General features: G+C 43.5%; 1 protein-coding gene and 1 pseudogene across 7 annotated transcripts in view; one reads left to right on the top strand and one right to left on the bottom strand.

Moving 5' to 3' along the window:
• Nucleotides 1-2,748: 2,748 nt before the first annotated feature.
• LOC141406973 (uncharacterized) lies at nucleotides 2,749-4,267 on the bottom strand (annotated as a pseudogene).
• The window catches only part of EPB41L4A (erythrocyte membrane protein band 4.1 like 4A), a 255,842-nt gene continuing 245,440 nt past the window's right edge, over nucleotides 3,370-13,771 (top strand). For 4 of the 7 annotated variants that reach the window (XR_012414006.1, XM_073994042.1, XM_073994041.1 and 1 more), the window contains exon 1: nucleotides 3,370-4,364. Coding sequence is in view for 4 of the 7 variants with exons in the window: in XM_073994042.1 (XP_073850143.1) it covers nucleotides 4,266-4,364 (99 nt within the window). In the remaining 3 variants the exon portion in view is untranslated. The remainder of the gene's footprint in view (nucleotides 4,365-13,771) is intronic. The other 3 variants (XR_010587555.1, XM_045394097.2, XM_073994043.1) reach the window with 1 other exon arrangement.

Raw genomic sequence — 13,771 nt, 5'->3', positions numbered from 1 at the left:
GGCTGGTGGATCATGGTGTCAGGAGTTTGAGACCAGCCTGGCTGATATAGTGAAACCCCGTCTCTACTAAAAACACAAAAGTTAGCTGGGCGTGGTGGCGCGCACCTGTAGTCCCAGCTGCTCAGAAGGCTGAGAGAGAAGAATCGCTTGAACTCGGGAGGTGAAGATTGCAGTGAGCTGAGATTGTGCCACTGCATTCCAGCCTGAGTGACAGAGTGAGACTCTGTCTCAAAAAAAAAAAAAAAAAAAAAAAAAAAAAAATTGCACCACATCCTCACCCACACTTAACATAGTGATATGGTAGCTTGGTAACCATTAGGTCTCTAGTAGTATCTGATGGTGATTTTAATTTGCATTTTCCTAGTGACTAATGATGTTGATCATCTTTCCATGTGTTTATTTGCCAGTTGTATATCTTCTGATCCAGTCAATCTAGTCTGTATTACAAAAGACACAAACACACATGTACATATAAAGACATGGATCCTTTCTATGGACTGAATTGTGTTGCCTCAAAATTCATATGTTGAAGCCCTAACCCAATGTGACTGTTTAGAGATAGGGTCTATAAAGAGGCAATTAAGGTTAAATGAGGTCCTGAGTAGAACCCTGGTACCAAAGGATTAATGTCCTTGTAATAATCGACCCCAGAGAATGCTATCTTGGTGTTTTTCTCTCCCCCACCCTCCTTATATTTCTCTCTCACCCTCCTTTTCTCCCTCTCTCCTCCTTCCATTCCTCTCCCCTTTCCCTTTCTCTCTGCAAGCACACAAAGATGTCATGTGAGCCCACAGTAAGTTGCAGCCTTCCTTCAAGTCAGGAAGAGAACTCACCAGAAATTGACCATAATGGCACAGTAATCTTCAACTTCCAGGCTCCAGAACTGTGAGAAAATAAATGTCTGTTGTTTAAGCCATCCAGTCTACTGTATTTTGTTATAGCAGCCTGAGCTGACTAATAAAATCATCATAGCAGCTTTATTTGTAACAGTCAAAAACTGGAAACCACCTAAAGGAATGAAAAAACAAATTGTGGTATATACATACAATGGAATATTATTGAACAATAAAAATAAATGAGCTATTTATATTCACAACAGCATGGTTAAATCTCAAAATAATTGTGCCGAGTGAAACCAGACAAAAAGGAGAGTTGACACTGTATGATTCAATTGGTACTAAACTCTAGAAAATGTAGCTAAATGATGGTGACAGAAAGCAGATCTATGGTTGCTTGGGAAGTGAGTCATGGTGAGGAATGGGAGTGAAAGATGACAAAGTGGCCGGGCGCGGTGGCTCACGCCTGTAATCCCAGCACTTTGGGAGGCTGAGGCGGGCGGATCATGAGGTCAGGAGTTCGAGACCAGCCTGGCCAGCATGGTGGAACCTTGTCTCTACTAAAAATGCCCGGCTTGGTGGTGCGCTCCTGTAGTCTCAGCTACTTGGGAGGCTGAGGCAGGAGAAATGTTCGAACCCAGCAGGTGGAGGTTGTAGTGAGGCGAGATCGCGCCACTGCCCTCTAATACAGCGAGACTTGGTCTGGGAAAAAAAAAAAAAGAAAGAAAGTAAAGTGACAAAGTGCAGGAGGAAACCTTAGGGAGGGATGAAAATGTGTACTAGCTTGATTATGGTGGTAGTTCATGGGTGCACACATGTCAAAACTTATCAAATTGTATACTTAAAAATTATGCAGTGTATTGTATGTAAATTATATGCAATAAAGCTGTCTTTAGAAATTCTGTGGAATCCTGTTGTCACTAGTAATCTCTAATTTTGTGTTAGATTATAAATTTTTTCTCCAGTCTCCGATAAAGAAATGGAAAAGAAAATGCTTCATTCAGGAAACAGTGTTGTGTCGTATGTATGGGACCTTATGGCTTTATACCTTACCTTATGAGAAGCGGGGAACGGAATCCCTGCCCACCCCAAACCCTCAGCCTTCCCATTGCCACTGGAGGTAAAAAAACAAAAAACAAACAACAGCAAAACCAAAAATCAGAAAGCAAAAAAACCAAATCAAAGGGCCAAAAAAACAGGTGACAGCAAAACTCAAAACTGGGAACAGATGATTGCTTGAACCTTTTGTTTTTGCAGCCTCAAGTGTCTCGGTTGGATATCGAGGTAAAGAATGAAAATGTTAAGCCATCTTTCAGTCACATTTGGTAACTGGTGTCAGGAATACTGTATTACAGAAAAGAAAAGCTTCCACAAGCAGAAATGCTAAAATCTAGGATAGTAAGGTGTCACCTCGCAAGTCAGGCAAGACTTTGACAGTAAAACAAAACTGGACACGGAATTTGATGAGAAATTCAAAACCTGCGTCAGTTTCACAGAAAATTCAGAAGATAAAAGAGTTTTATTCACAGCCTAGGTAAAGTTCAGAAATTTATATTGCAGTTTGGCGGTTATGCTGATCCTGTGTTTGGATGGGGTCACAATAGCAGGGAAGGCCGAGGTTTCCTACAGAAGCTCCTTTGTGGCAAATCACTATGAGACGAAACTCCGTCGAAGTAACCAATTGTTCATTTCATTTCTACTGTGCCACGGAAGCCTGGTTTTGTTTTAAGCGCTAACGTCCTAGGTTTTACGCAATTTTTTCAGCTTTGGCTACCCAGCTAACAAGTAGCAAAACTGTCAACTCTACATCTGATGGGAAAGCTCTAACTCTAAAACTCAATATAGAGGTTTCTTTCTGGGAGACGTCTCCTCAATTCTCCCCTAACTGCGACTCGCATTAACTTCTGCTGGTTCCCAGCTGGAGAGCACAGATTGCACCTGCTCCGAAGCCCAGCGGGTCTCAGCCTCCTACGCAGCTCAACCTCGGCTGCCTGTGCACGGACATCAGGACCCACCAGGGGTCACTGCAGCTTCAGAGCTATTGTGCCCCTCAGTCCTGGACACGGCCGACCGCGCGGAGGGCGTGGGATTGGGACCGCCGAACGGTGGGGTCCGAGCAGCACCGTGTCTTCTCCCCACCCAGCCTCCAGGTCTCCCGGGGAAACGGACGCAGCGAGCGCTGGTGACCCGTGGCTTGGGGGCAGCGTGCGGCTTTGCAGCGTGGACTTGCCGGCACCTCGCCGCTGGGACCACCTCTGCCCCGCCCTCCGCCCCCAGCTGATACCCCGCCCAGAAGGGGCTCCCCTGCCGCGGCCAGTGCTGGGCAGTGGGGGGTCTGCTTCGTTCCAGGGCATTTTGCAGACGCCTGAGCCAGGCCCATATGCACCTAGGCTGCTCCCGCCCGGGGCACCACCCATCGCGCGGCCAAGAGAACTTTCCCCGGAGCCTCAGCGGCCTGGCGCGCCCAGGGAACACCCCCCGCCCGCCCGCCGCGTTCCCAGCTGGGGCGTCGCTCCTCCGCCCGCTGGTCCCCGCCTCTCCGCTTTGCTGAATGTCCTGAAGAAGCCGCGCTGCGCCGCGCCGCGCCGCCGCCGCAGGCATTCCCGGAGGGAGAGCTTGAACTTGGCTACACAAGGCCACCCGTAATCAGCTCGGGGGTCCCCGGACAGGAGCCACACCCCGCGGCAAGCTGATCTACCCTCGCTGGTCTGGGTAAGGAGCCCGCTGCCCTTTCCCCCCTCTTCCGGCTCCTCAGCGCCCGCGGCTGGGGACGGGGTAGCGGACGGAGCGACGACCCTCGCCCGTGCCCCTGCGCCCGTGGTCGAGGCGTCGTGGGTGCTCCTGACACAAAAGAAAAGCCCAGCGCTCCTTACTCGGCGGACCTGACCCGGGGCTGCGGGGCGGGGTCGCGGCTGGAAGTGCGCGCCCGCCGGGGACTCCGCAGGCCGATCGGAGGCCGGGACGTCGGGGCCGCGCTCAAATCCGTGCGGTAGGAGGGAGCCGCAGCGCTTCCAGGGGCTTCTAAGGCCGGGGAGGTCCTCGAATTCCCGTCCCTCCCTTTTCTGGTCTCTTGCCCCCACTGCCAGGAGACTTTTGTCGTCCCCAGGACTGCGGGAGGGGCCCCGCGCCCCCGCCTTCGGAGGAGCCAGAGTCTCAGGATGCGCGGGGACGCGCCACCGCCCTCCGCGCCCAGTTCCGCAGGCGCTTCCCCGGCGGCTCCCGGGCGCTGACTCTCCCGGGTTTTTCCGCCCTTCTCGCTGCTGCCCTGCCGGGCGGCCCGGCGGCCCGTCCCTGGACCCGGCCGGGAGCTGCTCCTCTCGCCCTGGCCCCGGCGCGGACAATAAATTAATGCATCGCGCTTGAGTGGAGGGGGCGGCTGGGCGCCTCAGTGGCAGCTTTCTCGCTTGACTGGAGACGGCCACAACCGACATGGGCTGTTTCTGCGCTGTTCCGGAAGAATTTTACTGCGAAGTTTTGCTCCTGGATGAGTCCAAGTTAACCCTTACCACCCAGCAGCAGGGCATCAAGGTGGGTGCGGCCGGGAGTGCGTTCCGGGGGTTGGCGGCAGGGCGGGTGCGGGGGTCCATCGCTTTGTGTGAGGGCTGTCACCGGTGGGTCGAGGGCGGCGGCCACGGCTCTGCGCGGTGGGGAGGGGAGGCCGCTGTCCTCTGCGCGCAGGGAGAGGGCGGACGTGCCAGGGTGAGTTAACTTTGAGTTTCTTCATAAAGCAAAGTTGAGTTTGACGTTTCAAAGGTTACTTAGCATACCGACTCCCAGCAGCACCCCAAAACTCTTCCCCAAACCGGTTTTCTCCAAAAGCCTCTGGGTCCTCCGCAGCTCTCAAAGAGGGGCAGAATGGGTTATACCGGCTGCTTCCCACCACAGTGTGGAAGGCATGGTTTCCCTCGGCTTTGTTGAAGGCGTTTTCCTTGACAGTGTGATTAGGGAAGTGAACTAGTTCACTCCGTGAAACACACTAATGGGTCATTGTGATTGTTTTGCGTGGGTTTGTAGTTGGGTAATGCTACATTTGGACGGAAAGTATTTTCTCTTTCTAGAGCGACCTGGGTTTATCCTCAGATTTAAGTAAACATCTTTCAAAGCGACCCAGTAATAACTTTGCTCCTGTTTGTAGGGTCATTAAAATACAATCACTACATTAACCTAGAGAACCCAAACAAAAAGGCAGCCAAGCTCGCAGAGATCCTCTTCCTTACATTTGATGAGAAGGTACTTGTGTTTGTAGTGGCAACCTGACCTTTGCGCCTGCGTGCTTGTTTTGCTCTTGCAACAATGTTAACTACCTAAACGAGGTGTAAATCCGGAGCGTTTTGTTGTTTTGTTTACCTTTCTCTTTCAGTTTTAAATCACTAAGGCGTTTTAGATAAGGCAGCAGCTGAATCTGACGAAGGGAAACCGCCCCCCGCTCTGATAGAGCTGGCTTTCTGAGAAATCGAGTTCAGGCTGCCAAGTATCCTCTCTTAGTCTCTTCATGTCAGAAGTTAATCATAATGGGGTAGGCCCTGGGCATTTCCTTTTGTGAATCAGTTTTTACATAGTTTTATGCACACTAGGATAACTATTCCTGGCTAAAAGTTTCAGCGTTGGTGTTGCCATTCTTAGTGTACAGAATTCCAATTTCATAGGTGTAATTCTTTTGCAGGAGAAAGGAGCAAAAATAATCAGTTAAAGCTACAGGATTGTTAACCCTTTCCTTTAGGGGGTTGTTTTGAATATTAGTTCCCCAGTAATTATAATGAGCAAAATTCAGTTCTATTCTCAAATAGTATTTCCTTTCAAGACCAATAAAATAGACTCTTTTGGGGGAGGGTGTACCTTTTGTATTTTTAACTTTTCTTTATGTTCCAAAATATTTCTCCTCTCACCCACCCAATGAAGTCAGGAAAATATTATAACTTACAAGATGATGTAACATTCTTTGGTGTACTGTATGAACAAAATAGGCAAAAATCACAAAAACATTCTAAATTCTAGATAATATATAGATTCTTTACGGTGTTGAGATAGAAACAGTTAGAAAAAGGTAACTGATGATCAGATACCAAGACAACAAGGAAATCTTTTTGAAGTGCAAAGTCTAAATTATCTGGAGTCTAAAGTCATCTGGAATGTGAGCTTCCTATTTAATCATGAAAGTCATGCCTGTCAGCTGTAGAGCATGTACATTATTCTGTCAAGAGAGCAGCCAAGACTTGGGATCAAATGGAATAATTTTGTCAAAGAAACATGAATCAAAAATCCTGATCCATAATTATTTTTTATAATCCAATGGTGCTTATCTTGTTTTACAAATAGGCTGAAAATTGGTGAGTGATTCAAAGGCAACAGCAACTATGTAATACTGTTATTTTGGATATGGGCTATATAACTAAACAATAATTTAAGCAGGCTTTTGTTGGAAATAATCATTTAACAACAGTCTTGGCCTCTGTCCTTGTCACAAAAGCATGCCACAATTATTTTGATGGCCATGTGTGTAACGCAGATGTCTGCTAAAACTAACCACATTATCTTCTATGCTACCTTAAAAGTGTATGTGTTAAACACCTACCTACCCTTGGCATGTACTAAATTAAATATATTTGCATATTTGTAAGTGGTATGTATGAAAAAACATCTTGCATGTAGATGGTATTCAAACATTGGATGAACATGTGTATATTCTGTACTTACTGGACATTTTTAAAAACTTTTTCCTAACCTTCATGTATTACGGTGCATAGGTACAATTGATGTATATTGCATTAATTACATAAAATTAACTCCAACTTTAGTTCGTAAATGAAAAAGTAAACAGTTACTTCAAAGTTAATAGCCAATAGCTACCATTATGGTGTTTTTCCTTGAGATAGTATACTTGGTAATTTTGATTACCACTAATTAAAGTCAAAATTAGGCAACATCAATTAGCCTACTTTTCTCTGAAATTAACTAGAAAAATCTCTATTTTTCAAAAGCATTTCCTAACATTTATTTTGTGATTACTCTTTTTCCTATTCTATCTTAGATGAAGATGGCTAATTTTACATTAAAATTATGCACACATTTCATTTCTTAGTAGAAATAATTTTACTGATTCCTAAATGGTTAGTTGAGAATTTACTTATGTTACTGTTAAAATAATGCACTGTGAATTAGAAAAGATTAATTATAGCAAGTTAAGGTGGAAGAAGTATGAGAGAATCTTGGTAAACATTTTCTCTGTGTGTCATTTTGAAAAACATTCTTTGGATTTGTTTAAGCACCAAATTACAAATAGAAAAGTTAGTTATGAAGTGATTTTTCTACAACTTAGATAAGTTTTTCATCAATGTTAGAAGAAAAATTAATGTGTCACCGTGAAAAGTGTTTCAGCCTGAAGATAACAGTTACTCATCTTATATGGTAAGATGAATATCATTTAAATGGAAAATAATTTTATTTCCATTTAATTTCCATTTAAATGGAAAATAATTTTCTGTTAAAAAAATACCAGAAAAATAAAACACAGTATCTTTGTATCCCTGTTAATGTTACGGGAAGGTATTTGCCTTTTTTACTTGCTTTAGGGACAACCTCACCTTGATAGCAGAAAGTCTTATTCATGCAGTTCACAGTTTGAACCTTATCGGAGATTTACAAACTCAAGTTTATATAAACTGAAAGCTATTGGTTGTGTGTTGAGCCCTACAATAGGTTTTAGCTGTTTGTCTTTTGCTGCTATCTCTGTTGTTTATTCAAGTAAGGATTTCTGCTATGGTTGGTCTCTGTTGTTAGAATAATGTTTGTTCTGGGAAACTTTCGTTGTGTCCTTTCTAGTTCTCTGTGCTGAGGGAGGTAGATAACGTTCTCTTTGTTCTCTTAGCAAAACTTGAATGTGGCTCAGACTACTTTTCTAGGTTTTCATTTGGTTAGCAAAACATTTTCAGGAAAATAAAGTCACAAGATTTGATTATAAATTTAATTCTCAAAATTGCTGCTACAAATATGAAATAGATTAGTATTTTCATTTTGGCAAGATTTTAGTCCTCTGAGTAGTGTGATGAATGTTTAGGTGCTCATTTTTCCCTATGAGTATTGACTAAACTAATGAAACCAATATGAAGATTCCATTAACTTCTTTTAAATGGCTTTGTTAAGGTGTACCATACATTTTGCCCAGTTAAAGTGTATAGTTCATCCATTAACTACTAAATAATGTTACTTCCCAATCATCCTGAGGTTCGTGAGGGAATACCGTGAGTTTCCATGCTTTGATCGGAAATTTCCTAATAAGCTAGAAAAACAATCATAAGGCAAGGGCTTAAATTCTGTGCATCTCACTTACCAAAAATTACAATTTTCATTCACTTTGGACTAATGAATAAAATATCTCAGAAGATTGGGAAAAAAATGAAAAGCAATTATGTTAAGTTTATAAGTGAATACTCATATCTTTTGGTATAAAATGAACTATGTATAAATAGCCCCTCAATTTTACAAGAAGTTATTTTTTGAAAAAAAAATTAAAAATACCTTTTATCATCCATGACTTGAATGTGATTTAATAACTGTTTAAGGGGGAAAGCATTGTTACCTCCAACAGCTTATGGCTGTCCCTCCCTAGGTGCTTCTGGTATTCTTGGTTGATAGTGAACTACACTTTTTGCAGTCCAGTTACTGTGTGTGTTCTTGAATTCTATATTGGTAAGCTTGAACTACCTTGAACTCCCTGTGGGAGTTTATCCTGTCTCTTGTAGGATACTTAGCAGCATTCCCTGCCTCCTCTTACCAGATGTGTGGCACCTCTTTTCCAATAATGACAATCAAAAATGTCCCCCCATGTTGCCAGATGTTCCCTGATGGGTATAATCACCCTCTGTTGAGAACCACTGTCATAGAGGATAGCAACTTCCTTTGTTCTTATGTCTTTGGTGCACAGGTTCAACATTGAATGCAGGGTAACTTTTAGATGCCTTCTATTTTTTCTTTTTCCCCCCTCTCTTTTGGAATGGTGAGTTGTTTACCTCATATTCAGTGAAAACAATATGGTATCTTTATCTTGCTTCATATTCAAGTATCTTTACACTTGCTTCATATCTTTATACACAGAACAGTACCTGCAATGATTAAAAGCATAGGCTCTGAAGTCAGATTACCTAGGTTTAAATTTTGGCACTGCTAATTACTTACTAGCTGTGTCTTTTCTGAGTTTCAGTTTCCCTGTCTATAAAATGAAGAGGAATGATATATAGTATTCACCTTCTACATTCATGCTGTCTTGCACGTGAAAAGCACACAGAAAATTTTAACTTTATTCCACCTTTCCTCTTCTTCTCTTCTTGTTGTAGTAGCTCATTCCTTCCTAGAGATAAAGTCCAAACTTCATTGTTTGACTTAGCACTCTACCTGATCTAGCCCTGCCAGTCCAAGTGACTTGCCCTCTAGGTATGTAGAAACTGCTCACAGTTTCCCAAATATTCCAGATTGTTTTGAGACTTTATGCATGAGATTCCTGCTGATTAGTTTACCCTTTTGTCTTTCCCTAAACACATCCTTATCTGAACCATCCTTGAATCAAGTGTCCCATCTGCTAGGCAGCCTTCACTTCTGCCTGACCAAGCAGAGATAGGTGCCTGTTTGTGCCTCACACATCCCCGTTACAGCATCTGTCACATTGCATGCATTATTTCTGGACATATCTGTCTCCAGCAGCCTGTGAGCCCCTACCTGTGATCCCCGGGAGTCAGAGCTGTATACTTCATGTAGTAGATGCTTATTAACTGTAATTTGGTAGAAGAATGAGTGGAGTGTTACAGCTGAAATAGGCTATATTGAAAATCTTCTAGATAATGGGGTTCCTTTGCCATTTTATTTTTACTAGAAAAGACCCTAGAATAAAGTGAATCTCACTGTGAAAAATCTGTTGCCAAGATACTCTAATTTTTATATTCATAATGGGTAGAAAATGAGCTGGTGCAGTGGACTGAATGCATGCAGTACATTGAAAAGCTGACTACTAGCAGCTATTTCAGAAAACATGAATCACACCATTTTTGTATTTTGTAAGTACCAGGTCTTTCTCTTTTAAATTTAGTGCTCCCCTTCCAACCTGAGTCTTTCGGAAGAAGAGCATATTTCCCGAATGGAAAATAGATCCTCACACTTTAGTGACTTTTCTTCCTTGTCTCCTATTCTTGAAACTGTCTGAGAACCGTGTTGGTTGGTTTGACAGTGGGGGTTTATGCTATTGTGAACCAGTACTGTAATTTTTAATCTTGCTGAAACACCTGTCTTACTCTTGAAGCTGTATAAACCTAATCTGACACTGCTCTAAGGCATAGTGGAAAAGATGACGTAAATACTTTAAATACTGAGTTTTTATGAAAAAATTATATTTTTTCATTCTGATGCAAAGTGCATTTGTCTGTAGGCCTGTTGTAAACATGACAAGTCAGAGATCAAACTGGCTGCATCTATGGCTCCTGCCTCTCTGAGATTGACTACTTTGGTTCAGCTTTATCTTTGACAATTTTAATCACATCTGAAGCTCCTGCATATTGCTCCTGGTCATCCTGCTTTGGATTGTGATGACTAACGACCATTTGTTTCTGCACCACATGTTTTGTTTCCACGTTTCATACGTTAAGATTAAACAGGCACCTGTTATCACATGTCCTGGGCATAGACTCAGTGTGCTAAATTCAGGAACCAGTCAGTTTACTTTGTGACTCAAAAACCTTGTAAGTACAATTTAGAGTGTCTCTACCATTCTAAAATATGTGGATTGCATTCCTATGTCCTCTGAGCCATGCATGTATTTCCTGTGTTCTTTTTTAAGTGAAATAGTCATTATTTCTTAATGCTGCCTATTGTTAATCCCTTTCTCTAACTACACACTCTTGCAAAGAGATTCATCAAGGACTGGAATAGTTCCTCAGGAGGCTGTCCTAATAATCGCTGAAGACACAAAGGGCCCTGCTGCCCTTCCAAAATGTGTGAGAAGTTTGTTTTCCAGCACAGGATATTGACATGCCAAGAGGAAGTTAGAACAAGAGAGACGGGCAGGCAAGGAAAACGGAGAAGTGCTGAGCGATAGCTCACACAGACAATAACCAAAGGGTCAGATGGCAAAGGAGGAATCAGTGGACCGAGACTGCAGAGGGAACCACATGCTGCAGCGTATTGTTTAGGGACACCTTTGGAGCCCTCGGGAAAGGGCATTTAGTAATGCGGAGTCCTCAGCTTGGGGGGAAGACGTTTCAGAGGTTGGTTAGAAAGTGCTTTGTTTAGAGAACAGTGGCGTGGATGAGTGAGGGTCAGGTTGTTGAGCTAGCCCACAGAGACCATTTGAGTTGTTAAATCACTCAGGTCCCACCTTCAGCTTCATCAGACCTGTGTTTGAGAAGCAGGCTTGGAACCTCTGCTGCCTTAATTGTGACTTGTCAAAAATTGGTTTTTCTCTGCCATCCTCACTGCTCCTCACTTAGTTTGGCCCTTCCACCTGGACCAGCCTCCTAATAGGAGTGCTGTATGGTCACCATCAGTCTTTCTCCTTCCTGCTCCCTGTCCTGTGTTCAGTCAAATCCTGGTCTGCCTCATAATTACTGGCTTTGTGATTGGACAAGTGATTTTTCTTTTGCTAGCCCCAGTTTCCTCATCTGTAAGCTGAGGGGCATGATATCTGCCCCATAGGATGACTGTGAGAATTTGAGGAAAGAATTTTAGGTACATTGGACAAAAGGTGCTCAATAAATGATAGCTATTACTATGTATGATATATTATTTATGAATATATTTATTTCTGAATTTCAGTTTGGGATATTGAATGTCTGCCACCCCTGCCTAAGGTGGCACAGGTTCTCTGAGGGGTATGAGTGGTTGTTAGAAGTGGGAGAGCAGTGGTGGTTTGATATTCATAGATATTTGTCAGATCTGTCTGTAGGAGAAATAGTATCATGTTCCAGTTGTGCATCTACTCACATTGCCTCAACCATTCCATTCAGATGTGGAATGCTGAAACTCCACATCTGTACCTGTAGTCCCTAAGCCTGCCATCACTACCCTCCTCTAGATCTGCTTATCTTCCTGTGCTTCCGAGTTTGATGAATGATCTCACACTCTTATCAGTAAAGATGCTTTGGTCACCAGTTATGGAGGTCCCACTGCAAACTGCTTGAACATGAGGACGTTTATTAGCTCACCTCTCAGGGAATCCAGGGGCAAGGAAAGGAGGTTCAGGGCAGGTCAGTGACATCAAGGTCCCAGCTTCTCTCATTTCATCCTTGCTCTGCCATCTTGGAGTCAGTGCCATCCTCAGGCTGTAGCAATGGCCAAATTCTAGAGATGAGGAGGTGATATTTGTATATGGCAATATGTAGGACAGTAATAGAAGCAGTCTTTTCTTGGACAAAGGCTTTCTCCTGAAGTCCTCCAGCAGAATTCCCTTGAGTCTTTTAGCTAGAATGAGTTTCATCGCCATTCTTGGGCGATAAGGGCAATGGGATCACCTGTAGAATAAAGGGTCTTTCCTGAAGCTGGGTGGGAGTGGAGTCAGTTTCCCTGAGGCCAGTGGCTACATGAGGGAGGGGCTCAGGAAGGAAGGAGAAGAGTTGTGGGTGCTGTTGCCACCATCAGTCCCCTCTACCTCTTGGGTCAGGATCCTTACGTTTCCACATCCTTCCAGGTCTTGGAATTCTCACCTTCTAAACTTCTTCCAAATTGTTTCTTTTCCCCGTTTTCATTGCTGCTGCACAAATTCAGGCCCTTCTCAATTCTCAATTGGACAATTTGCAGGGCCTCATAATCCCTGCAAGGTCCCTACCTCCAGCATTAACCACCTGCATCTAGAGTGGTCTTTTTTGCCTCCTGCCTAGAATACTTTAATGTCTAGTCAGCCTCTGTGCTTGGGTTAAATTCCTAGCTGGGGGTGGCAGTAACCTCCTTTCTATTCCTTCTACCACCATTTCCTCATAACTGTCTGATACTCTAGGCAGACGGAGCTGCTTCCTAGTCTCTGAATTCTCCACATTCCCTCTCACCTTTTCCTCTGTGTAGAAAGCCCCGCCCACCTCCTTTTGTTTGAGTGAAATATCAGCCCTCATTAAGCAGAGTTCTGCCTAGGTTTCACTTTTCTTTTTTGAAGACTTCTTCTTGGTGGGGAGCTGGAGAGACCCTCTTCTGACCCTAATCCAGACTGCATTTCATTGCAGTACTTTCTGTACTTTCCTGCCCACCTCGACCTGGGAGGAATACAGTGAGATGAAGAGGGCATAGGCTTTTGTCATAGATAAATCTGGCTTTGAGTCTCCCTCCTGTTGGTTAGTGCTGTGAACGTGACCAAATCACCCTCTTTGAGTTGGCTTTCTTATCAGTAATAAGGGTAAGGCTCTCCACCTTATCCTGGGATGCTATACATGAAACCCTTAGCTCCTTTCCTGGTGAGTGCTAGCAGCTGTTATTAGGGATGGAAAGCCTTGAGGGAGAGAACTAGGTCTTTTTTATGGGATTCCCAGTCAAGCCTAGTTCCTAAGGAGTAGTAGGCATCAGTGAATAAGTGTTGAATTAATCTGAATAAGAAAAAGTACCTTTATGTTGACATAAACTAATTAATCTGAGAAAGAGAAAGCATCTCTCTCCTTTCCTTTTTCTAGGTGTTCTAGGTATACTTGCTCGACTCAATTTCTTAATTTTAAAAAACTTCTATACTGTACAATTTACCCATTTAAACTGTCCAATTCAGTGGTTTTTCTTATGTTTATGGAATTGTGCAACCATCACCACAATCAATTTTATAAGATTTTCATCCCTGAAGAAAGAAACTGCAAACCACTCTCCATTTCCTTCCAACCTTCCATCCCCCACCCCCACCACTATGTAACCACTAATCTTTCTGTCACTATAGTTTTGTGTATTCTGGACATTTCATATAAAAGGGTTCATATGATATATAGTCT

The sequence above is a fragment of the Macaca fascicularis genome, chromosome 6 (assembly GCF_037993035.2).
Source record: "Macaca fascicularis isolate 582-1 chromosome 6, T2T-MFA8v1.1".
Lineage (NCBI taxonomy): Eukaryota > Metazoa > Chordata > Mammalia > Primates > Cercopithecidae > Macaca > Macaca fascicularis.
This window is presented reverse-complemented; position numbering and strand designations above follow the sequence as displayed.